Raw genomic sequence first — 24,179 nt, forward strand, 5'->3', positions numbered from 1 at the left:
ACAGGATAGAGCCTCAATAATGATGGTTGTACTGACTTTTGTTGCAGTTGGTTGTTAAATATGGAACTTTCATTATAGTTTAATTAGTCAGAAATTTCAGTTTTTCAAATGAATTTGCTTCATTCTTCTCTTCTAAAAACATTTTTGTAAATACTTAAGATTTTAGTGATATTGACCACTCAGTTTTTCAGTTTTGTTGTACATGTGTGCAAAATGTCCCAGAAAGACAGGTGACATGATATCAAAGAGACAAAACAAAGAGATGCAAGATAACTATAAAGAGGAAAAACAACCACGTGGCTGCGTGGTTTGTGATTGTTTTGTGTCTTTTGTCTTTAACAGTGTGGCTGTCTTGAGTGTGTGTGATGTGTGTGGTGTGTGTGGTGTGGTGTGTGTGGTGTGTGTGTGTGTGTGTGTGTGGGGGGGGGGCAATATTACCAAAACTGCTCCTACTACCAACAACAACAACAATAATAAAGATATCTTTTTTCTGTCACTCCGTGTGCAGTGGTGTAGTACAGTATGAACCAGATGTTTCTTCACAGCTACAGACGTTGTTCCTCTGTCACAGCTGCCAGTCGTGTCATCAGTGACGTCGGTGAGGTTTGTAATCAGTCACGTGAACCGCGCAGGTCTGGATAAAGCGGTGCTCGGGTGTACACAGGCTATTCCGATGCGTCCATCCCACTGTGAATTGTTTTTTTGGGGGTTTTTTTTTACGATAACACAGGAAAAAATAATAATAAACGAAGCAAACACCGAGGGATAACATTTGCTATCAACAGAAATCTGGGTTTTATTTCGCCTCGTATTCGACACATTGATCTTGCAGTCGTCGTGATTCGTCAGATGTGAGTAGATTCTTCTTTTATTGAGGATAAAAACAAACCAACCTCACACACCCAGTCTCTATAATGAAGGGGTCTCCCAACCTTCATTTTTAATAATTTGAACCTGTGATTGTACGTGAGGTGATGACTGTTATCGTTACAAACTGAATCCTTTATTATTATTTTAATGTTGGATGCTTGGTTAGGATAATTCAAACGGCAAACAGGTCATATTATTGTTGTATAGCTATATGCATTGCAAAAATAACTTAATGCTTTATAGTGAGCATCGCTGCCTGTGTGTGATTCACTATATTTACAGTGCGCTCATTGGCTACCATGAAGTCATATGGAGGCTTATTTCGTTGCATCCCGTGTAGATGCTCCATAAGATGGCTTCTTCTGATCGGGGCATATGAGAAAACCCCTCTGTATTATTGTGGTCGCTGTGATCAATTATGTTTTTCAAATGACCATTTGTTTGCTTTATGGTATTCCTAATGTAGTTGCAAGCTTATCATGGAGGGTTCCTATATATATATATATATATATATATATATATATTTGCATTACCACCTTAGAGTATTTTATTCTTAATCTTTCTGCTCTGTTTATCTTGGGCGTGTGTGGTTTCCTCATCAAGCAGCCAGGGTCTCCCCCTGTCAAACATAAGGAATGCAAATGGCTGATGGGGGTGAGGGTTGTCTTCATGGCTAAGAGGGAACAGATGCTGAGTGAAATGTTGTGGTGGTTCCCTCCCCAGATCAGACTGCCCATCCTCCCTGCCCCCCTGCTGTTAACACATCCCTCTATAATCCCTGCATAGCCTGGGTCTGACTGTCCAGCAGCCGCGGCCTCTGTCTATTGGGCCATAATTACAAGACCACTGTGATGCTCAAAGCAAAAGTGAAAAGGCCTTTATTTCACTTCACAATATCACATGCATTGTAAAGAGAGGGTCAAGATTTTTTTTTATGGTTTAATGTCAAAATTCTGCTGTTTGGGGGAAATGTAGAAAATAAAATGTTTCTTGCATGAAATACTGTATCAAGAAGACATGTAAGATAAATAATCAATTATGTTTTTTCAAATGACAAAAGCTCCTGTTATAATTTCAATGTTGGATTTAATCACAGTTCTGTCAGAACTTTGAAATATTTGCCACTGTTCAAGCTTTTAACATTTTCTTCTTTATTATTTAATGAAATATTCTTGCCAAAGGCCCAAGGTACCCATGCATAACATACCAGGCTGAAATACAAGGGAGTGTTTAAAATTATGCATAAGATGTCAAGAATATTACATTTAAACTATCTACAAAAGGCATCTTGGAATATGTCAAATGAAGCTTTGGGACTATCAAATACAGAAAATGATGAGTTATGTGAGACAGTGTGGGAAAAATCTAATTTTGTGGCTTTTTGTGAAAGCAATCAATCCAAACATGGAACCATTATGGCACAAGTGGTTAGAGAATTACTGCAAATCTGACGGTTGGAGGTGACTCATAAAAACAATAGTGGATGTGAATGGGGAAGTTGGCTTGTTTTCTGGTGAGAAGAGGAAATCCGCTGTGTCCTTATTTGTCTGCTTTTATGAAGAAAACTGTGGTGAATGAAAAGATTGCAGTTTCTGGGGAGACCGTGAGTCACTCACTTCCAGTGTTGAGCTAACGCAGGGTTGCCTGCGATTAGTGTGATGGTGTGAGACTGTTGAAAACCATATGGAAAATAAAACGTCAAGTCTGGTCGAATCGGGTTTATTTATGGGCTTTTTTGTCACTAAAGTCTCAAAGGTCTCAAAGAAGTTTAGAGGACGAGTCTTTCTAGACTGATACACAGAACAATCAAAGTGATGCAGTATTATGTAGACAAAAACAGCAAACAAAGCACTGCACACATGACAGCAGAAGGCTAATGACCTTTCGACTCTAGTGCAGCCTGCCCAGCAGTACTAATGGAAAACACACAAAAACCACTGCTAGGAGAAAAGGGAAAAACTGTGGACAAGGCCTGCTCACTGAGAGGTGACATGAATGTGTAATAGCTTCCAGGTCAATACAAGAAGGAGGCCACGAACATGAAAAAAAACTTAATCAGATAAACAGACAGAAACTATACCTGTTCATTGTACATTCAGGGTATATCTGTTAATATTTAGACCTGAATAATTTTATTCTCTGGCTCTCCCAGAGACTCTGTGGTAATGAAACAGCCCATTAGTCATTTCAGCATCTCAGTGAGAAACATAGAATCTTCAATTTTAATGTTGTTGCTATGGTGAGGATTAGATATGATTTTAGGCCTGTGCTTCCTGTTGAGGGGGAGGAACAGACGCAGTGGATGTCATGGTAGTTGGAACTGGAGATTACATCTATATTTAATCCTGAACCTTCCAAGTATTGTATGACACATCTGCCATGCCATCAGCTGTATATTTAGCAGCACTCATGCAATAACTACTGAGAGCGGGGATGTTTTTACGGATTGGTGTGAGTGCTGTGTCACATTCAAAGGAAGGGGGATCTACTGAACAGAATAATTAAGGCCTTTCATGACTTTCATTGGTTGTTAGTTCCCTAAGTAAAATAGAAATATGATTCTTTATTTCATAATAACTCTGTTTTGCTGTGACTCCATTTGGATCAGTCTGTGAATGTGATCACAGTGACAATGAAAAGTTTGTGAACCCTCTAGTAGATTATCTGAATAGTATATTGCCTCAAATGACACTTGAGACTTGAGCAGCATGAGACATCTTTTGTTTGGAAGGCGTTTAATAGTCTAATCCATCCAATATGGGAAAAAAGATGATCTTTTATAGACAAATCAGTGTTGAAAATTTAAAGGCTGCTGAATAAAAAATACTTTGGTGCCATTTGTCAGAGGGATAGGAAAGTACAACCAGTGGAGAAACATGGAAAAGAGACTATTTAAGCAACTAAGCAACTTTAAATATGCATCAGTTGTGAAATAATGGGATATTTTGAAAGACACAGAATGTGTCAAATTCTGGACTTTTTTGTTTTCCAGAAATCAACTTTACAGCTCATACCACTTTTTAAATTGTTTTTTGAGAGCAACAGTGAACAAAAGATGCAAGGGAAACATAAATACTATAAATCATAAGTGCTACTGTAAGGTGTATTTACATATTTTTGTCATTTAATGAAAACCAGTTTTGGAAGGAAATCTGAAATAAACTGTCCACTTTTTGCTATAAATGCTGAGTCACTGGGTTTACCCACAGGGCTGCAGAGTACAAATAACCTGCATCAACACAGCCACTGGCTAACCAGGGAACATTGGACTTAAAGACTCTTTAATGCAGATGAAAACACTGTAAGGCCAAGAGTGATGATGAGTCATGATTTTGAAGTATCACTCTCACTGATGCACAGAGCAAACAGGCTTCTGAAACAAGATATTAGACTGAATTTTATTCGCAAATTGTTTTGCTTGGTCGTATGGATTCTAAGAGGATCAGTAATTAGCCAAATAAGTAAATCCAGGTGTCGTTAGATCAGTAGTAACAGCTAAATCATTCTCATCCCAGCATGAGCGTGAGCATGAAAATGGAAATTCTGCAGCATGTTTGCTACTACAGATTATCTTGTTTTTTTCCCCCCTTGTTCTCATGTTAGCGGTCAGTTTCACGCCCTAAGCCTGTAAGCAGTGCTTAGCTTTCTGTCCCATCACACGGCCACAGAGGAGGACAGCACACAGATCCATTCGCTTTAAAGCCAGTGGAAGCTAAAGTCCACTGGCTTTAAAGTGGGTGAGATATGGTCGTGGCTTCTTGTAGTACCATGGCTCCTGGTAGTGACACATCTAGCACAGAGGAGTGGGATAACTTTATGCTAACTCCCTCATAGCCCAGTGGGGAAAATAATAGGCAGCTGTTTATCAGTTTGCTAGTGAGTGTGGAAGAACTGCTGAGAGAGATAAAACAGGCTCTTCAGCTGAAGCACAATAAGCTGGCCCAGTGCTAAGAGGCCTTCCAGGGCTCCATGCTTTGTGATAAAGCTATAACAAGCTGACTCACAGACGCTTCCTCTATTCCTTTTTTCTTCACAACATTGTTCAGCGCAGAATATACGCTGTCTGAATATCACCTCGCTAAAAGCTCCAAAAAAAGCTTTTTGCTGCACTACAGTGCGCACTCTCTTCTTTTCCCACTGCTCAATTACAGTTCTGGTACTTTTCCTTTGCACACATTTTTTTCTTCTTCTTTTTCTACAGACGCATGTGTTTTATTTTACATAATCAGTCAGGGCATATAGCAAGGTCATTGGTCTTAAACCCTCCCATATTTCTTGGAGAAATATGGTGTTGTTGCAGACAGGAATGCATGCTAAATGCTTCCAGATGCTCTCATTATATTTGGTTATTTTTCAGTATAGAATGTATGTGCAATGTAGGTAATGTCTCTATTTTACATGCTGCACGGTATCTCTATCCCCATGATTCATTTAACAATTATAGCAGCAAGACAATTAATAGAGTGTGCTCAGAGAGTGAATTTAACGCTGATGCTGCTCAGCCAGGTCCCTTCCTGATTGCAAAGGCCCACTTTCTTCCTGTGTTTAAGCTACACTACATCATATGTAATTGCAATATGTTTAACATGTATAATGGAAGCCCTCCGTCTCTCTCCCTCTCTGTACTTTCCAGCCCTCAGTGTGGGAATGGGAAATGATGGAGGATAAAGGGCCTCGTGTAGCCGACTACTTTGTGGTTGCCGGCCTCACTGACTTGTCCAAGCCTCTGGAGGAGGAGCTCCACTTTGACGACGCCGGTCCCAAGTCTGTGAAACCCAACGCCCCCATCACCGACGTAGCTGTGGTGATCCGCTCCCTGGGTGAAGAGGTACCCCCGGGATTCACCTGTGTGGAAAGCACTCCCTCAGGCCTCTCTGCTGAGCTCAATGGAGCCAGCCTCAGGGGCCCGCAGATCTTCCTGTGTTTCAAGCGAGGCAGAGATAAGCCTCCACTGACAGATCTTGGGTAAGCAGTAATCCTCAGCCTGACCCTTTACCCACCCAGCACCACTAATCACTTCTCTGCCTTGGGTCACTGTAATCTGCTCTTAAACACATCCTTTAGTCTGACATCTCTTCTATGAATATATTATCAAAGTTGAATTCTTTCTCAAGATTGTCTTTGATTGAATAAAAATTGAGTAAAAAGTCAGTCTAACACAGCCTTGTATTTCAGGGTTCTGTATGAGTGGAAAGAGAAGCTGAAGCCTGGATGTCACATCGTCCAGACCACGCCCTCAGGTCGCCCTGCCAACATCAGCAGCTCGTCCTCCCAACGCATCTACATCACCTACCGCCGTGCCCCGAAGAGCCAGCCCCACACTTCACTGGCTGTCACTGATGTCTGCATCATCATCCCAGGCAAGGGGGAGACACCCCCTCACACCTTCTGCAAGGTGGACAAGAACCTCAACAGCAGCATGGTGGGATACACCTCTGAGAACACAGCTAAATCTCAAGCATGCTAGCAAAAATAATTCATGTTTTCATTGACCCGTGGTGGTCTGTGTCTTTTCTCGTATTCCAGTGGGGATCTTCGGTCTACCTTTGTTACAAGAAATCTCTGGCTAAAGCAAACACAATTGCATACAAAGCAGGTAAACTAGTGTGCAGAATTTGCACTACGTATGAAATTTGATATTGGATATGTCAGTATTTTATCACATCCTCTTTTCTCTATGTCAGCATGTAGTGAAGTTTTGAAGACGTATTTGACTGTGTTGTGTGTATTTGCGTCTAGGTCTGCTGTGCAGGTACCCTGAAGAGGACTACGAGTCCTTCCCACTGCCTGAGTCAGTGCCTATGTTCTGCCTGCCCATGGGGGCTACGATCGAGTGCTGGCCAGCGCACACCAAACACTCCCTGCCTGTTTTTTCCACATTTGTGCTGACAGGGGCCTCTGGAGAAAAGGTAACACCACCACCTACTGACACGAGTGTTACCAATAACCATGTCCGTTTCTCCGTGTTTGACTTATCTTGTCTTGCCTTTCTGTGTCATGCGAAACACACAGGAACCTACAAACCTGCACGCTGATATTGCCAAGAAAAAGAAACACTACTTTCTTCAGAGTCTCATTTCTTTCATCATTTCATTTACATTATCATTAATTAAGCAGTTCTCCCAAAGTTGGCATCAGTTTCTCTGCCCTTTAATACACAAATGCTCTGTTAATTGCTTAATTTCAGCCAGCCTCTCCATCTTTATTTCCCCCTCTGTCTCTCTCTGCGCATTAGTATCCCTTATGGATTAGTATGTTGATGAACTGCAGGAGTATTTCTAAGAATACCAGACAATCTTAATCAAGGAATCAAAAACGGTCTAAAGGCTGTGTTTGGAATACTAAAAGGCTGTTAGGCTTTGAAAGCAATGCAGCATAAAATATTTTTTTGCAGCTCATCTTTTGAATAATGGATAACCCATGCGCCACTTGGGCTGGTGCACAAGTTTTAACTGCTGAATGCCTCAGTGCTCACTCCTTCTTTCCTGCAACCTCTAGTCTGCAGGCTAGTCTCCTGGCACTTCATGCCTGGAATGATTTGTTTATTTATTTGGGAGGAACAACTTCAAAGGACTGAGGATGATTTAGCTGATTTATTATGATGAAAATTCTCTAGTGGAGCAGCCACAACATCCTTACCTGAATAAGTTCTTTCAAAGGACCTCTGACTACTGTGGTTTAAATCTTTGTAATGTTTATGTCTTTTTTTGTGTACGTGTGCGTACTTGTGCATATATTGAATCATCAGCCTTTATATTGTGATCCCTTTGTGTGCAGGTGTACGGAGCAGCCATCCAGTTCTATGAGCCTTACTCAGAGGAGAATCTGTCTGAGCGTCAGCGCTCACAGCTCGGCCTGCCAAGCTCTGATCTCGGACCTGACGGGACCAGAAGTGTTTACAGCAACAAGAGCATCTGTCTGCTCTCCCACTGGCCCTTCTTCCAATCCTTCAGGAGCTTTCTAACGTTCCTCTACCGATACTCCATCTCTGGGCCACATGCTCTGCCTATTGAAAAGTTAGCAAGTTTAACAGATTTAGTCTTTTTGTTGAAGTCTATCAGAAACTGGTTAATTCTTAGTCTTACAGACAGTACTGGGTGACTTTACTGACTCATTTTCTCTTTACTTTCAGGCACATCTTTCACTTCATGCAAAGTGTGCCATTCCCCTCCACTCAGAGACCACGCATCCTAGTGCAGGTCTGCTTAATATGTGACATTTGATGAGTGCTTGCTTTATTTGGTTCGTTATGAAAGTCTGTAAACACACTGTAATCACAAGCTGAATCCTCCACCCACTGCTGCTCTAACGCTCCTCTGTGCATCTTCCATAGCTGTCTCCACATGACAGTCTGATGCTGAGCCAGCCTGTCTCCTCTCCGCTGCCTCTCAGGTGGGGGAACGTCAGTAAAATATAAAATTATAACACGAAGACATACTATATTTGTTGCTTTCTTGATCTGATTTGTTTTTTGTTTTGTTTTTTTGTGCGCTAGTGGTGGAAGCCTCTCCACATTACTGCTGAATCTGGGCCCGAAAAACGCAGCCACTCTTCTGGTGTTGGCTGTTACAGAGCACAAGATCCTGGTTCATTCCTTGCGTCCAGCTGTACTCACCAGTGTCACGGAGGCCCTTGTGTCTGTAAGTGGTTTGTTCTTTTCTTTCCATTACACTAATAATAACTCTTAAGAGGACGGTCTTTAATGTGATTAGAGGTACAATAGTTGATGAGGTAAAAGGCAGGGCTGCGGCATCAATAAATCACCCATAATCACATCAAAAAAGACCCTCGCTTATGGCATTAGTGGTGCAGTAGTTGCTGACTATCTCCCAGTTTAAATCTCTTCTTTTGTCCCTGCAGTTTATGTATGAATTATATTGATGCATTGTACTGATGGATGTGTCTCTTCCCTTTTCAGATGATCTTTCCCTTCCACTGGCCGTGCCCCTACATCCCTCTGTGCCCGCTGGCCCTGGCCGATGTGCTCAGTGCACCATGTCCTTTCATTGTGGGTGTGGACTCCAGATACTTTGACCTTTACGTGCCCCCATCTGACATCAGCTGTGTGGATCTGGACACCAACACTATCTCCCAGTAAGTAACCTCTAACCGCAATCCCTCCGTGATAGATGGCCACCTTCAACTTTAACACACCCAACCGAAAACCATCTTCCCATGATTTAGGTTTTTTATTGGTTTGATGATGAAAGTTCTTCCAGGGGTTATCTGTATAAGTCAGTGAGAGCCTCTTTTATGTAACGATAAGAGCTGGAATGTGAAATATTCTTACTATACACGAAAGCACATTTGGGTCCCACTGGTCTACCACATCAATCCAAAAGCTATTTTGCAATTGTAGTTGTAAGTGCTGATGTCAGTAAATCTATCTCCCTCCTTGTAGCTTTTTGCAATGTTTCTTCACTGTCCTCCCGTGTAATGAAAAGCATATGGTGTGCTTTCAGAAAAGACGACAAGAAGGCTTTAACGTGGAAAATCTTGCCGAGGAGAGCCTGCAAATATCTTCTGAATACCCTGAATAAGCTCTATCAACAGCTCACTGAGGGTGAGTCCAGTCTGCTGTGTCATTATATGTGTAGTTTCATGAATAATTTAGGCTGGCTACTTAAGTCTGTTGAGTCAGCCTGTAGAGTCAATTTACAGGAAAAGCTCATTAGATGATTACATTGTTATATAAAACCAACCGATAATGTTTTGTGCATCCCAGGAGATATTGTGGATGAAGTGTAATTTAGTCTTATGGTATACACTCCTACTCAACCTGCCTCATCTACTTATACTTCAATTTGTCAAATACCGTGTTTCCCAGAATCGCTTTTGCCCCTTTACTCAAATTTCAGCACATGGCTGTATTGTATTATGGGCTAATGTGGTCTGTAGCAGAGAAAACAGAAATATCTGCCTATTCTAACATGGATTTCTTGTCACTGTCACAATTAAACATCAATGCCAAATGAATCCCTTTCATTGTAGCAAATTAACATTTATCTTTGATGCTTTCTGCTATCACACTATATTTTAGCTGAACTGGAATGATGCAGTGTCAGCTGGTCTGAATTGATCTAGTTATAATGAAACCCACTGTACAAATAAGAAATTGTTACCAATAGTTGTTTACAGCAGTGTTTTAGAGTGAGTAAAATATCTCAACAACTGGATGGATTACCATGAAATCTTGTGCAGATATTCATAGTCCCAATAAGATCAATCCTAAAGACTTTGGTGATCGCCTGACTTTTAGTCTAATACCACGAGGTTGACATTTGTTTTTTTAAGAGAAATGTCTCAAAAATATGAACGCTCCTGTGGCACCATTATCAGATCAAAATTTCAATTAGTCCAATTAATTGGTTTATTACCAAATACTCGCAAAACTGATGACATTCCCACCAGCCTCGGTTGGTCTTTATGTTTTGTGCTCATGAGCAGATGTTTGTATGCTAACATATTAAACTAAGTGAACATGCTAAATTGTATGCCTGCTAAACAGCACATCAGCACTGTCAGTGTGAACATGTTAGCATGCTGACATTCACATTTAGTTAGCATGGTTGTATCTTAGTCTCATTAACAGGTTACCTTTCTCCTGGTTGCCACATGTCATATTGTGGAAAGAGTGCTTGCACAAAAATGATAGTGTTTACTGTTATACCTGACTTTACTTCAGAAGTTAGAATACCTTGTGCTGGCGTGTATTTCACGTCCTCTATATACATTCCACGTTAACATCTGTTGTGGGCTCTCAGGTGGTCAGCTGAACCGTGAAGATGTGCAGATGGAGCACACAGTGACTGACAGTGAGCTCAACGGGGGGAAGAGCCTCCACACTCTGGAGCTGGAGATCCAGGAGGCCTTCCTGCGGTTCATGGCGGCCATCCTACGAGGATACCGCTCCTACCTGCTGCCCATCACCCAAGCCCCCTCTGAGAAGACCACAGATGCCAGCTCTCTCTTCGACATCCAAGGTACACTTCAGCCTCAGTCTATGATATGTATTACTGCATGTAATCACAAAACACACTGACAAAGCTATTGTTGCCTTGCCTTCATGTGATTCAGTGCTGTTTGAGGTCTGAGCACTGCTGCATCAAAGTTTGGCCTAAATCACTGCTGTAATGACTCTGGTGATTTAGCTTAGGCCTCTGTGGAAATTAGACTTGGATGACAAGTCAGAGAAACGGCCATGATTAATAGCTCAATGTCCTTGCACATCTGTGTGCTCTGATGCAGCAGGGAAGAACTTGTTTCACAGCACAGTATTCACTTTCTGTAAATGCTGCATCTTGACGCCATAAACGCTCTGCAACAGTTTGAGAAGTGCATGTCCAGATTTAGAATCATGATGCTGCTATTAATCAACACCTATCATGTGTTTCATTTCGTAACATGTTTTGTTCCATAGGCTTCCTGAAGAGCAGAGACCGCTCCCATCAGAGGTTTTACTCCCTCATGACCAAGACTCAAATGTTCAGCCGTTTCATAGAAGAGTGCTCATTCGTCAGCGATAAAGATGCTAGCCTGGCTTTCTTTGATGAATGTGTTGATAAGGTGAGGCTTGCAGCTAATCTTTATTATGGATTTTATGTGTCACAGACAATTCATTACAAAAACTGTATCATTGCGCTGTGTAAGAACAATTGCTCCGGTAACAATATTTAGTCTCGCCTCAAACCATTTGCAGAAGTTCTTGGAAAAAAAAGGCTGAGGCATTTAGAGGAAAGATTAATCACACGCTTTCCTCTCAATTAAGATTGAGGTCTTTGTTTAATTTGAAGGAGCTAATAAGCAAATAACAGGAACTAATAGAAATAAACAAACACCCCAACATCTCCCTCGAGCCTCTTATTACCATCAGCACTAAGCTTTTCTCATCTATTATTTCCCCCCTGTTCTTTTCAATCCTTTTAAGTGTTTTTCTGTCTTCGTTCTCGGCCGTTTTCTCTGATTTTCTGCTTATTGTCTTCTTCTCTCTCTTTCTCTCTCATCCTGACCCGCCTGCCTGGCAGCTATTCACCACTGGAGGCAAGGTAAGCTGCTAGAGCTTGTGCTGTAGTTTAAACCTGGGTGCACGTTTTAATACATTTTGCCTCTTTCAGTGATAGTAGCTTCAGGTGTGATCCAAGTCGCAAAGTGTTTTCATGGTTCAGGGCAGAGAGCTGTGTGTGTGTGTGTATGTGTGTGTATGTGTGTACTCATTCTGAATAAGTCAAGGTGAGGTAAAGAGGCAGTGAAGCTAAAAGTGTAGTAAGGTCTTAAATGTGAGGGTGTGCATCAGCCATCTGCGTCTGTCAGCAGTCTGCATTATTGAACCAGGTGCCATTAGAATGAACAGCACAGAGAGGTTATGCAGAGCTGATTTTGTGGTGATGCTGAGATATAGAGATTAATTATTTGTGCTTGCCATTTTCTGAGACTCTGTGCACTGTCCGGACTTCAGTAGCCTCTGTGAAACATAATATACAAGAGAGGAAGATAAAGATGGAGGCGATAATCCTTATTTGTCAAAATGTTATGAGTTTAGTTGTGGAAATCCTATGTCATGTGGGCCTCATTGTCAGTTAGAGGGCTAATCTTGCGGGGACTTGACAGCTTTCATTAACACATCCTGCCTCCACATGTTTTGTAACACACAAAAATGACAAAACACCAACCTCCCCTCCAGAAAGCCCTTTGTGCTTGCAAACTTGTGCAATCAGGAAGTCACATTTACATCCTGCATGAACGTTTTGAGCTCCTGTATGAATGGTCATTGCGGTCATTATTGAGAAGTGGAAGCATTGATTCATTCAGCGTCATTGCTGCTGAGGTTGACAACAAGTGCGTGATTGGGAAAGACCACTTGGGTGTAAGAGGAAGGGCAACAAGCGGAGAAACACTGAGTGGAATCGAAGTGAGGGCAAACGGGTCAGTGACAGTCAGTTGACTGAATCATCCACTCGACTGAGTGGAACAAACGCTGTAAACGCAGTACCACTGGGGAGCTATTCAGCCGCTGCCATAATATTAACGTTTTTGTAAAGCTCATGCCTAAGATAAGCTGCTAATCGATTCAGATAAGCCAAGTGACTGCACATCAGCATAGCAGGCTTTTTATGATCTCCCAGAAAACTATTCAGTGGTGATTTTCTCCTAAAAAAAACAAAAAAAAAACATGTAAGCTTTACCTTGTCATCCTCCTTTGTGCTGCTGCTGTTGTTCTCAGACAGGCAGCGCGGCTTTGTACTCTTCTCTTCATAGAGCAGATCCGTCGGTCAGTTTTGAGTTGAAGGAGATTTGACAGCTTAGTATCAAGCATTGCTGCCAAAGCAGTAAAGTGTAATGGTTTCATGTCCACGGAGCAACATGGCATTTCGTCCAGGTCACTGTGGCCTGGATTAATTTAGTCTTGGAAGATTCGTAGGATCAAGTCTCTGCCTTGGCAGTAGGCTTTTGATAAATGGACCGGGGACAGGGGCCATATTTCTGGTGTAAATGGACTCATTACTGACATCTGTTTGTCCTCACTGACCCTAATATCTGGTCTGATCTGAGGGCTCATATGGTATCGAATGCCTGTGAGCCTCCAAACAGCATTAGCCTATGGATTTGTGTTTACAGCAAAGCTAAGAGGAAAGATGAAAGACAATGACGAAAGTGTGTTTCCCTTGCAAGGTGGACAGTGAGCGGCCGGAGGACACCAGACTGATCGAACTGGATGAATCCCACCGCAGTGAGCACACAGTCTATATCAACCCTCCAGAGCTGCCTCCACTTCCGCAGGGAGAAGAGCATCCTCTGTGCTATAGGTACCACACTGCAGATCAATCTCTTGACGACAAAGCAAACTGTTTCTTTCTTTTACAATGTCTTATTCACTTTAAGAGCACTTCTCACCGACACTGGGTGCACACAATACGGCTCCCGAAGGAGAGACTTAGTGTAAATTGCTTCTCTTGTTAAAGAATTTGTCACTGCTGTGGGGCTTTGTGATTATTTTGAGCCGGAACACATCGCTTTTGGATCCTTGTGTTGTTGCTCAAGCTTCCAGGGTGTCGGCGCCAAGCTGGTGTGCATGTCACTTTGCTTGCCTTTGTTTATGTGGGATTGATGCCTATTTCAGTTTATCTCATGGTATATGAGAGTGTGTATATGTATTTCTGCAGCTACTCTGGATTCCCTGTGCTGAATGTTGAGCTTCTGGAGCCACTGGAGGGACAAAATCCTCCATCAGCAGGCATGGCCTCGCGCCACAGCAGCCCAGCCAGCCCTACCGCCATCTTTAGACGCTCGAAACAGGTCGGCCATATATGTAGTTAGATTTTCTTGAAAACTGCTTTTTAAAAAAAAAAAAAAAATCTCTTTAACTTGTTTTTTGTATTGTGAGACCATATAATAATAGATAACATTAATATGTGTTAAATGTATCGTCAGATTTTATCCTTATTCGAGCCTTTTTCTTTCTTTGCATGTTCAGCTTATTTTACTGCAGCATTCATTCTTCATAATGATGGATAAGGGTATAAATGTGAAAACAAAATGCAAATCCAGTTTCTAAAGGAAGATAAATCATCTCTGTATGTGATCTTTTTTTTTTATCTCAGGAGATCAAATCAGCTCAAAGGATGGCCAAAACCTATTCATCTATGCCTCAGATGTGGTCCAAGTGTCTGTTGCGCCACTGCTATGGCTTGTGGTTCATCTGCCTGCCAGGATTCGTCGGGACGTGCCACTCTAAGGTTCGAGCTCTGCGTACAGCTTACGATGTGCTGAGGAGGATGCAGGACAAGAAGCTACAGGCTCCAGATGAGGTAGGAAACTGAATTATAAGACAACCACACAGATATATACATGTGTATTAATGACATTAATGAAGTTTTTGAAGTTATAGTGCACAATCTTCAGCTTTAAAATCCTGATGTTTTCTGTCCAAGGTGTGTTACCGTGTGTTGCTGCAGCTGTGTGGCCAGTACAGCCAGCCTGTCCTGGCTGTCAAGGTGCTGTTTGAGATGAAAAAGGCTGGAGTTCAACCCAATGCCATCACCTATGGGTACTACAACAAGGTGTGTTCTCTTGATATAAATTGTACCAGCAAACAGTAAGCAATGAACAAGCTAATTTGACTTTGGTTTAAGTTTAAATCTAAAAGTCTACGACCATGTTCCTGCTTCAGGCGGTGCTGGAGAGCACCTGGCCCTCCACCACCAGAGGAGGCTACTTTCTGTGGGGAAAGCTGAGGAACGTGGTCCTAGGTGTGCTCCAGTTCAAGCAAGCCGGGAGAAAACAACAGACTTCTCACAGAGATCCTCAGCTTTCAGGTAAGACTACCAAAGTCCTGACTCAGGGACGCGTTAGATTCGATTTTTACAGATATTTGATAACCCCTAATTTCCATGGTAGTTTCAGCTAATAACTATACTCATATTCTTTTCATTTTATCTCAATATTTCCACAAGCATCTGGTCTAACATCTCTCTAGAAAGTGAATCATTGATGTCTCTTCTGCACAGATGCTGACTGTCAAAGTTTTTGTAAATATTAGAAGGGTGAAATTTGTTTCCGACAGTCATGACTCAAGAAATGCACAGAAAGTTAAATTTAAACATCATTAATTTAAAATTGACTAATAATCCACATCCACTAATACAGCATATTATGCACTCCCACACTGCCTTCATACAAATACTAAAACATACACCACTAGTCATTACTTTATATCCGAGACTCATTGCATTAAGTTCAGTGGTAAAGCCTTTTCACTTGCACACACATTCAGTAAATCACAGCCCGATAGAGAAGGATTTTATGTCTGTTCTTAATGAATAGACATGTAAATGAGTACGATCCTATGGGAGCAGTTTCTTCAAGGCATCTCTCCTGGTCTCATAACAAGGTTTATCCTGACTCCAGCCTCCTCCAGCACATATTGTTCCCAACTCGCTTTTCTTTAATGACACTAATTAAAGAGAGTGAAGAGGTTTTCTTCCCCAGCAGTCACAGCACACAGGTTGCTCTAGATGTCAATTTCCACAACAGCCCAAAGAGACTGTCATTACCAATATGACATGTTGTATGAGGGGCTCTAATGAAAACATCATGCTTTACACCATATACAGTAACACTGTTGTCGTTGTTGTTGTTGTTGTTGTTGTTGTTGTTGTTGTAGTTTGATTTCATTCACTTCACAAAGAGGATTTTATACAAAATTTCAGAAATGGAAATATGATCATGTTAAGAAACAGGATTTAGTGGTTTGTGAAATGAAAATGTGCAGTTAAGTGTGATTCATTCAGCTCTCATTCTGCTCTCCTTTGAGCTAAAAATAAGCCAGAAAAGTAGAAGCTTGATTTTCTTTTGGCGCCCTGGCGTCCTTTTGTGTTCAGCAGTGTTCAATCATGATGACAGCTACTGCATGTGGGATTTAGAGCATCCCTGCTTCTTTGCCGTGGATGACAATGATTACATAAAGTGCTCTTAGTCCAGCTGGGCTCTAGTCTTATAATCCTGTTGGTATCCTGACATTTGTTTTAACCTCTCATCCTCTCTCTTAACTGTTATCTCCCTGCAGACGGCAGTGATCTTGACACAGTCAGTCATGGGAGTTTGGACAGTGCTAATGACTCTGCTGAGCGAACCTCCATCGACACTGACTTCACTAAAATGGACTCCAGTGATGATGGATTTAGTACAGGTAGGAGGCAGCGGCTTTGCTTTGTCCTTCCTCCAGCTATTTCACTCTCATCCTAATTTCGTCACCGCTTCTCTTGGTGTCACAACGTCTTACAGTTAAATTGAATTGATTTGATTTACCACCTTAAATGTGTCCAAACCCCAGGATTCATAACCTTTAATTTTGCTTCCCTTTGCTTAAATGTCACTGGACTTAAATAAATTGCCCCAACATGTACTCTGCACATTCTGCTTTTTATCAAGCACCCGACACCCACAGTAAGAAACGGAAGTGACCTGTAGCACTAAAACGCCTCAAGAACATGTCACCACATAACTATTAAGTCCCAGAAGTGATACGTGTTATAAATACATAACTCCATCAAGTAAATATTTTAAAATGGTAAGAAATAACAAATGCTAAAAATATGTTAAATATATTCCGATGGCATTTAAAAGTGATGGGGGAAAATGTAAACTACGCAATCATCAGGAGGCACATGCACATCCATAAAATCTTTGTGCTTTTTCCTGCAGTTTGACCTTGTGAATATGATGCTAGTTTTCAAAGACTCTTTTCCTCTGCTGCTGCTCCTGCTTTTCTATTCTGGGACTGTTGCTGAGTGTGCTGCAAGCTGTAGGGAATGTCGCCATGCTCAAAACTCTCAGATCAATTGTCTCTTATCCATGGATCCATGGAGACTTAATATCTAGCTTTTGATTCACTCAGCGCTTTCTGAAAGAGGAAAACAGTCAGAAATAAAATATGAAAAATAACTCTGATTTTCAGAGGAATAAAGCTTCTTATCTGTTTGCAGGTGGACAGTCAGACCAAGGCTACGATTCACTGTCCAAAGAGGAGGAGAGACTGTGCGGCAGAGAGAGTGACAGCACACCACTGGTGGAAGACAAAGCACAGAGCCAGTCCAGTGAGTTATGCATGAACTGCTATCACTAATCTTTGACACTTAGTGACCATTTGAGCAGAAGTGAATCACTGCGTACTCTCAGCAAAATCAACACTCTCTCTTTAAAAGCTAGGGTGTCATATCGCAGTGTGGGTGTAAAGTATTCCCTACCCATCCATTTGCTGATATATTTAGATGTTTTGGAGAAACAGATTCTGTTGATGGATGTATGTGTTACGTAAGCAGGTGATTGTGTGCGTGACAGGATTTGTTGCAAACAACAACATGCTGTGTCTCTCTGTTCCAGTCTTCATGATCAATGCTGCTCGCTAAATAAGGCATTTCATCAGTCCTAATTGCCTCTAATTTTGTTTTTTAGCATTGAATATAAGACGACCATATTTTAAGATAAACAGCTCTCCCTTAAGGAAACACTCAGCTGCCAGTTTTCCCATCTCCACCACACTGCAGCAGCTTTATATTGGCATAAACACCAACACTACAGCTGCAGTTTACATTCATAAGTGTAGTCGAATGAATCCTTTGCAATAACAAAATTTGTGATTTTGTGTATTATCTCCTTGACAATTTGGTATCATTTAAATCTCCAGCACCTGAGACTGAAGTTCCAATCAGCAGCATATCTCCTTCTGCTAAAAGCTACAAATCAACAGATGCCAGTGCAGGTGAGTTTTATTCATAAAGAAGATTGCCATGATTGTGTAAAAGAGTGCCACAGATTTTCAGTTTTACTGTGTCAGAGCTGAATGCCTTGCCGCATTTTTTTTTTTTTTTTTTTGTTATCACAGGTAACGTTGACAGGCTGGTTTCCAGTCCATGTAGTGATGCCATTCTGTGTGGAGTTCTGCCAAAGACAGAGAGGCCAAAATCTCTAGACTTGTCTGGTGGACAGGGGAGCCTGAGGCTCACCGTGCCTCATCCGGGCGCAGCGAAGCAGCATCACGTAGCGGCTGAGAGACTGCATGGAGTAGAGGAAGAGGAGACAGAAACTGATAAACAGAAACCTCTGGTGGAGAGGAGTGTGAGCTGCAGTGATGCAGTGGAGAGGCAAGACTTCCCCATAGAGAGGAGTGTCAGCTTCAGTGGTGGAACTGTGAGGAGGACAGGTATAGAGATGGGATTTGACCCCCTGTCACTGATGGCAACCAAGGCGGTAGAGTGTGACCAGGACAACTGCAGCACACCTACCACCGGCCGCAACCTCGCCGAGGAGATCGAGATGTACATGAATAACGGCAACAGCCCTCTGAGCAGCCGCACGCCCAGTATGGACCTGCAAAACCCCTCGAGCCCCTTGTTTCGATCCCCTCCATCTCCTCACACCTCACCAAGACCCTCCACTCTACTGCGCTCCAACACACACCTCCCACTGCCTGTCAAACCCAAAGAGAGGCTGAGGCCATCACCCTCTCTTCCTCTGGGTGACAGGGAGAGGCCTTCCTCATTAGTGTCACCCTCATCTCCTACTCCGTCCACCTCATCGTTCTCCATGGACTCTCTCCTCACACCGACTCTGGACATCTTTAAGAGCAGCGTCATTTCAGCAGGGAAGGGTGTGGCTGAGAAGGCCAGCCGCCTTTACTCTCGTCTGTCGTCCCAGACTTCATTAACACAGGTCATTAGTGCAACATTTTTCACAAACAAATATTTCCAACACAATTGCTCATGGTATCAAATTGTGTCCTCGATGAACTACTGTAATGGTGACGGTATTATTTTCCTTTTTTCTCTCCTGCAGGATGCAAACTGTGACAGGATTAGTGTATCCTCACTGACCTCAGGAGAGGCAGACTGCTCCTCGCTTCTTGATAATGACTCCTGTCTGGACCCAGACGGCTTTACCTCACCCCAGCATGGCAGCATGTCCCGACTCAGGAGGAGCCCTGTTGTGGGCCATACTAACCTGGGCAGCCCCAGCACACCCAACAGAGTGTTCAGACACAACTCCTTCTCTGGTTTGTCCTTCAATCCATCTGCATAATCAATATTGTTGGAATAAAGCTGCTACTTTATGTTTTTCATTTTCGAATCTCGAAATGTTTGAGCTAGACAAACGACACAATCCACATGTATTTAAAGTAGTTTGCAGTCTTTATCAAAACATCTCCAGCTTTAAAAAAAGGCCATCGCTTACAGCCATGCTCATTAAATTACTGCTTCAACTGCAGCATTGTATTGATCCCCAGCAAAACACTTCTTGACTATCTAAATTTAGAGCAAGAGTAGGGCTCAGTAATGGAGAGAGTCGGGTGTTTTTCTGTGGGAAACTAGGCCAGCAGGCAGGAGGGCTGATTCAGTGTGTAGGCTTTTCTGCACTCAGCCAAAGGCCCTATGCTAAACATATACACGTGCATGCACACTCACGTGCACACTCCCAGAGACACGGATTTGCTAAACTTGAAACGTCCTCTGAGTGCGCTCTTTGAAGAACAGGGTGCTACTTCGTTTCATTCTTGCACATTTGCTTTATTTAATTCAGATATGTATAGCTTTGATAGTTGTGCTCAATCTTGGCTTTGCCTTCTGTGTCTTATTGCGTAATCTTCCATTGTATCCAGGTGGTTTGGCGCTTCCCTCTAAAACTCCTCACACTCCAGATTCCTCCCCCGACACCAGCCGCTTCCAACCCACTCCCAATTACACCATAGAGGTAAGTTCCTCACGCATCAAAACCCCTTTTCGGACACTTCTCTTTAGATAGACTCGCACTGTCATGACTGAGTGTTACTGCATCTGATTTCCGCCACATCCCGATGGTTTTTGTTGCAGGTACTTATGTCCAGTTGCTCGTTGTGCAAGACGTGTGACTGTCTGGTGTATGATGAGGAGATCATGGCTGGCTGGACAGCAAATGACTCAAACCTCAATAGCACTTGTCCCTTCTGTGGCACAGCCTTCCTTCCTTTCTTGAATGTGGAAATCAAAGATCTGAGACCACAGAGCAGGTAAATACTCCCTGTGTAAACAAGTATTTACACATTTTATATTCAGGTACACACACGCTTTGAATAATTAATCAGGTACCTGCATCATTTCAGGACGAATTCAGTAATAATATGAGGTTTAATGTCTTTGATCTCTTACACTAGATTGTCTATTTTTAGACTGCCTTGCTAGCTGTCTGGCACTTTTTTCAAAAAGCACTGACGCACACGCACACACACACACACACACACACACACACTCAGACAGACACAACATCTTTTATCCCAGTGGCCTCTTTAAACAGATCCATGGTGTGTCTCCCCCCAGGTCTTCTAAGCAAAGTAATCCTGTTACTGAGGAGGACACGTCTGCGTCTCTCAATCCCGAGGCCAAAATGTCTGCGTCAGACTGTGCAGCTCAGTCACCTGCAGCTCCCCCGCAGAAGCAGGAGAGCAGTGGGAGTGCTGGGACAGCTGTGCCAGCCTCAGCCTCAGCCCCAGCCTCCGCCTCTGCTCCGGTGACGGTGCCCTACCTGAGCCCCCTGGTTCTGTGGAAGGAGCTGGAGAGCCTGCTGGTGAACGAGGGCGACCAGGCCATCTCCTCTCCGAGTGTTGTTGACCAACACCCCATAGTCTTCTGGAACCTCGTGTGGTACTTCCGAAGGCTGGAGCTGCCAAGCAACCTGCCAGCTCTAATCCTGGCCTCCCAGCACTGTAGCCAAGGAGACGAGGTAAATATGTCAACAAGCTCACCCACATATAGCTGTGTGTAGATTGACCCATTTAATATAAAGTCACCATTTAATCAGCTTTGTTTTAAAGTTCTTATGTGGAGGATGTGAACATTTGGGACTTTGGTGACTCCTAGTGGTAGTTTCAGAAAAGACACCGTCCAAACAGCAATGTATGAAAGCAGCACATATTTTGACTGGGAGTGCGTCATTTTTTGCAAACAAATGAAAACCACGTATTTTTAAAGACATAACATCCACTAACATCCTGCTCAAAGGGCCTGTAAGATACAGAATAAAGGATTAATCTTCATTTTACTCCCTTTAGACTCCTCAAAGCGTTTCATCCGAGGACAGTAAGCAGGTGCTGGTGAGGATTATGTGGGACAACCTGAAGTTGCACCAGGACAAAGTTCAGCCCTGCTATGTCCTGTGGAACACACACTGTAAGTTATTTCAGCATTTACTTTGACAGAATGATGTCAAGTATATTATGTTTCAAAAGGTGAAATTACTTTCAGAAAATCATGGTAACGCTGGCAAGAATGATTAAGGTCAGATATTTACATACAAATTAAATAATGCATATGAAGTAACTAGAAAGTCATGCATTATTCAGTTCAGAACTCCTATTAGTCATGCCTCCTATATCAGCGCTGCACTCTCAGACTGGATTCTGAGTGATGGAGATGAATGAACCTTTGATCAGGGTGACTTTTATCTCTCCTTCTTTGCAGGTGCCAATTCCCTGGTTCGCTCGGGGCTGTGTGAAGAAGGCCAGCTCTTCACTGTGGAGCTACTGCAGGGTTTTGTGAGGAGCATTAAAAAGAGTGATGTTTATCAACCCATGAGCCAGATCATCCAGCTGCTGGGGCCGGAGCTGGGTTTTAAGAGGCAGAGGTGAGGAAATAAAGATGTCAGTGTATAGTCATGTAGAGAACATGATGTGAATGGAAAGTCTAATTGCGTTTCTCTTTTTTCTTCCAAAAAGGAGCCTTTACAGAGATTTATTGTTCCTTGCTCTCGTTGCCTTGGGGAAGAACAACATTAATATAAGTGAGTTCAAAAGCCTATTTTCATTCATGCTAGTGGCATGGGTTGGTAATGTCAGTCCGTTGGTTGGACAGTTGAAACATCTCAACAACTATTGGATGGATTTCCATGAAATTTGGTACAGATATCAATAGTCCACATAGAATGAATCCTAATGACTTTGGTGATCCCTTGGCTTTTTCTTTAGCGCCACCAGCAGGTCAAAATGTCAATTTTTCCAGTACTTTGATGTGAGGCAAAAATCCTTCAAAATAAATGCTATTTCATCAGCCGCATCTGTACTTTGTGTTTAGTGCTAATTAGAACGATGTTAGCATGCTAACACACTAAACTCAGATAGTGAATATCTACGTGAATAACATTTTTATTTAAATATTATCTCATTGCAGATGCTTTTGACCGGGAGTACAAGTTGGCATATGATCGCCTCACACCCAACCTGGTTAAACTGACACACAACTGTGACCGGCCCCCTGGAGCAGGGGTCATGGAGTGCAGGAGGACTTTTAGGGAGCCCAGTTTGTAAACTACTTCTCTCCTTCTGTCCCATTATGTTTTTCCCTCAAACTGTGGTCACTGCTGCTGTTTTCTTCTTTTTTTTTTTTTTTATTTGGACTGCTCTTCAGCCTCAGGACCTGCTCACCTGACTGAAGCACAGAGCTCTTTAAAGCACAATTGGAAAATGACACTTAATAATGTGAAGCAACTGCCATGAGTTTCATGTATACTGTTAGAGCAGAGAGGCAGGGAGAGGCATGGAGTGACAAGCCTTGTCTTTGTAAATATTTAGAAAGTTCCACTGTATTTTCAGTATAACTATAGTAAAATGTTTGTACAGGTAATATACAGTCTATTTTATGACTTTGTTTCTGTTGAAGCTGTGAGTAAATATGTAAAAGTAAGTGTATGATCACGTTGTCTAAATTCCTCAGTGGTCCTGGTGACCTTGTTAAGACTGTTGTTGAGTGTGTGTATAATAAGTACTTGCTCTTAGACGTTCATGTTTTTACAAAGCACTTAGACAAGATGAGCTCTGGCTTTTCATTTTCATTAGCATAACGCTGTGGCCCAGCAGCCTACGCTCAAGTGACTTTTCTATTTGGCAGCTGCAGGATTTACTGTACTGTCTAATATTTCCATTACATGCAGTTCACAAAAGAAATTGTTCCTCATCTTCTGCACCCTGTAAACCTGGCATTGCCATGCTCATATGCCTGAATACACTAAACTAGATGATAACATCAAAAAAGTATAAAACATATTATTGCTTCTGAATCAAAAAGGGAGAACTCAATTAATGTATATGCACAATGTTTATTCATGTATCCTTTTTTGTACAATGTACCAAAAGAACCCAAAGAGGGAGTAACACTTATATGTTTTATTTACAGTTTTTAAGCAATACCTTTTTTAAAGTGAGGACTGAATAATTTCTGTGTTATAAGGGACCACCAAGGATAAATTTCCTTAAAAACAGTACAATCAAACTAACAGGTGACAGATAAAAACTGAAAAATAAATTTCTGTTGGTTTAATCAACACAATTTTTGATAAACAAATTAATGTATTGACACAGAAACAGATCTATAAAATTGTACAGAATATTTGATTCTAGTATTTTGTATATTTCCTTTTGGTCTTCACTGTATGGTGTAGATGTCAGGTTTAGACATTTGGACAACACTGCACTGTTTAAGGTCATTTTAACCACTTATAATAAAACTGACTGTTTTAAGGGATTTTGAACAGATGGCAATGCAGGATTGTTTGCACTGAGCATATTCAAAGATGTGTAAGTGTCAAAGGTGTTAAATTTGAACAACAGCTCTGACCTGCCCTAATTCGAAATCACGTCCAAAAATGTGTGATTGTTCACTGTGTTAATATTGTCTTTCACTTTTAACTGACAAAAACCTGCCTAGATTTCTATTTGTAGTGTGATGCAGCTGCACAGCTTATTACTGAACCTCACAGTTACTTATAATGATAAGATGCTGGATTAGATACAG

The 24,179-nt window shown here is 42.0% G+C and overlaps 1 protein-coding gene across 1 annotated transcript; it reads left to right on the forward strand.

Annotated features, from left to right (window-relative positions):
- Positions 1-743: 743 nt before the first annotated feature.
- Positions 744-22,730, forward strand: dennd4a (DENN domain containing 4A). Its single transcript, XM_022754337.1, has 30 exons — positions 744-851; positions 5,504-5,835; positions 6,046-6,292; positions 6,397-6,466; positions 6,610-6,779; positions 7,648-7,886; positions 8,003-8,069; positions 8,204-8,262; positions 8,366-8,510; positions 8,789-8,964; positions 9,333-9,433; positions 10,635-10,853; positions 11,291-11,436; positions 13,540-13,673; positions 14,031-14,163; positions 14,469-14,675; positions 14,799-14,927; positions 15,038-15,182; positions 16,433-16,555; positions 17,352-17,462; positions 18,053-18,127; positions 18,251-19,077; positions 19,201-19,417; positions 20,021-20,112; positions 20,232-20,407; positions 20,715-21,117; positions 21,446-21,563; positions 21,855-22,017; positions 22,109-22,173; positions 22,560-22,730. Exons 2-30 carry the CDS (start codon positions 5,525-5,527, stop codon positions 22,694-22,696), a joined length of 5,205 nt encoding a protein of 1,734 aa, XP_022610058.1. The 5' UTR covers positions 744-851; positions 5,504-5,524; the 3' UTR covers positions 22,697-22,730.
- Positions 22,731-24,179: the final 1,449 nt, after the last annotated feature.

The sequence above is a fragment of the Seriola dumerili genome, unplaced genomic scaffold, assembly GCF_002260705.1.
Source record: "Seriola dumerili isolate Sdu_G_001 unplaced genomic scaffold, Sdu_1.0 BDQW01000219.1, whole genome shotgun sequence".
NCBI classification, from domain to species: domain Eukaryota; kingdom Metazoa; phylum Chordata; class Actinopteri; order Carangiformes; family Carangidae; genus Seriola; species Seriola dumerili.

Coding starts and splice junctions, on each gene's coding strand:
- dennd4a (XM_022754337.1), top strand. CDS start 5,525: ATGATGGAGGATAAAGGGCCTCGTGTAGCCGACTACTTTGTGGTTGCC. Junction 6,467..6,609: donor CACAATTGCATACAAAGCAG/GTAAACTAGTGT, acceptor ATTTGCGTCTAG/GTCTGCTGTGCAGGTACCCT. Junction 18,128..18,250: donor ATCAACAGATGCCAGTGCAG/GTGAGTTTTATT, acceptor TTGTTATCACAG/GTAACGTTGACAGGCTGGTT.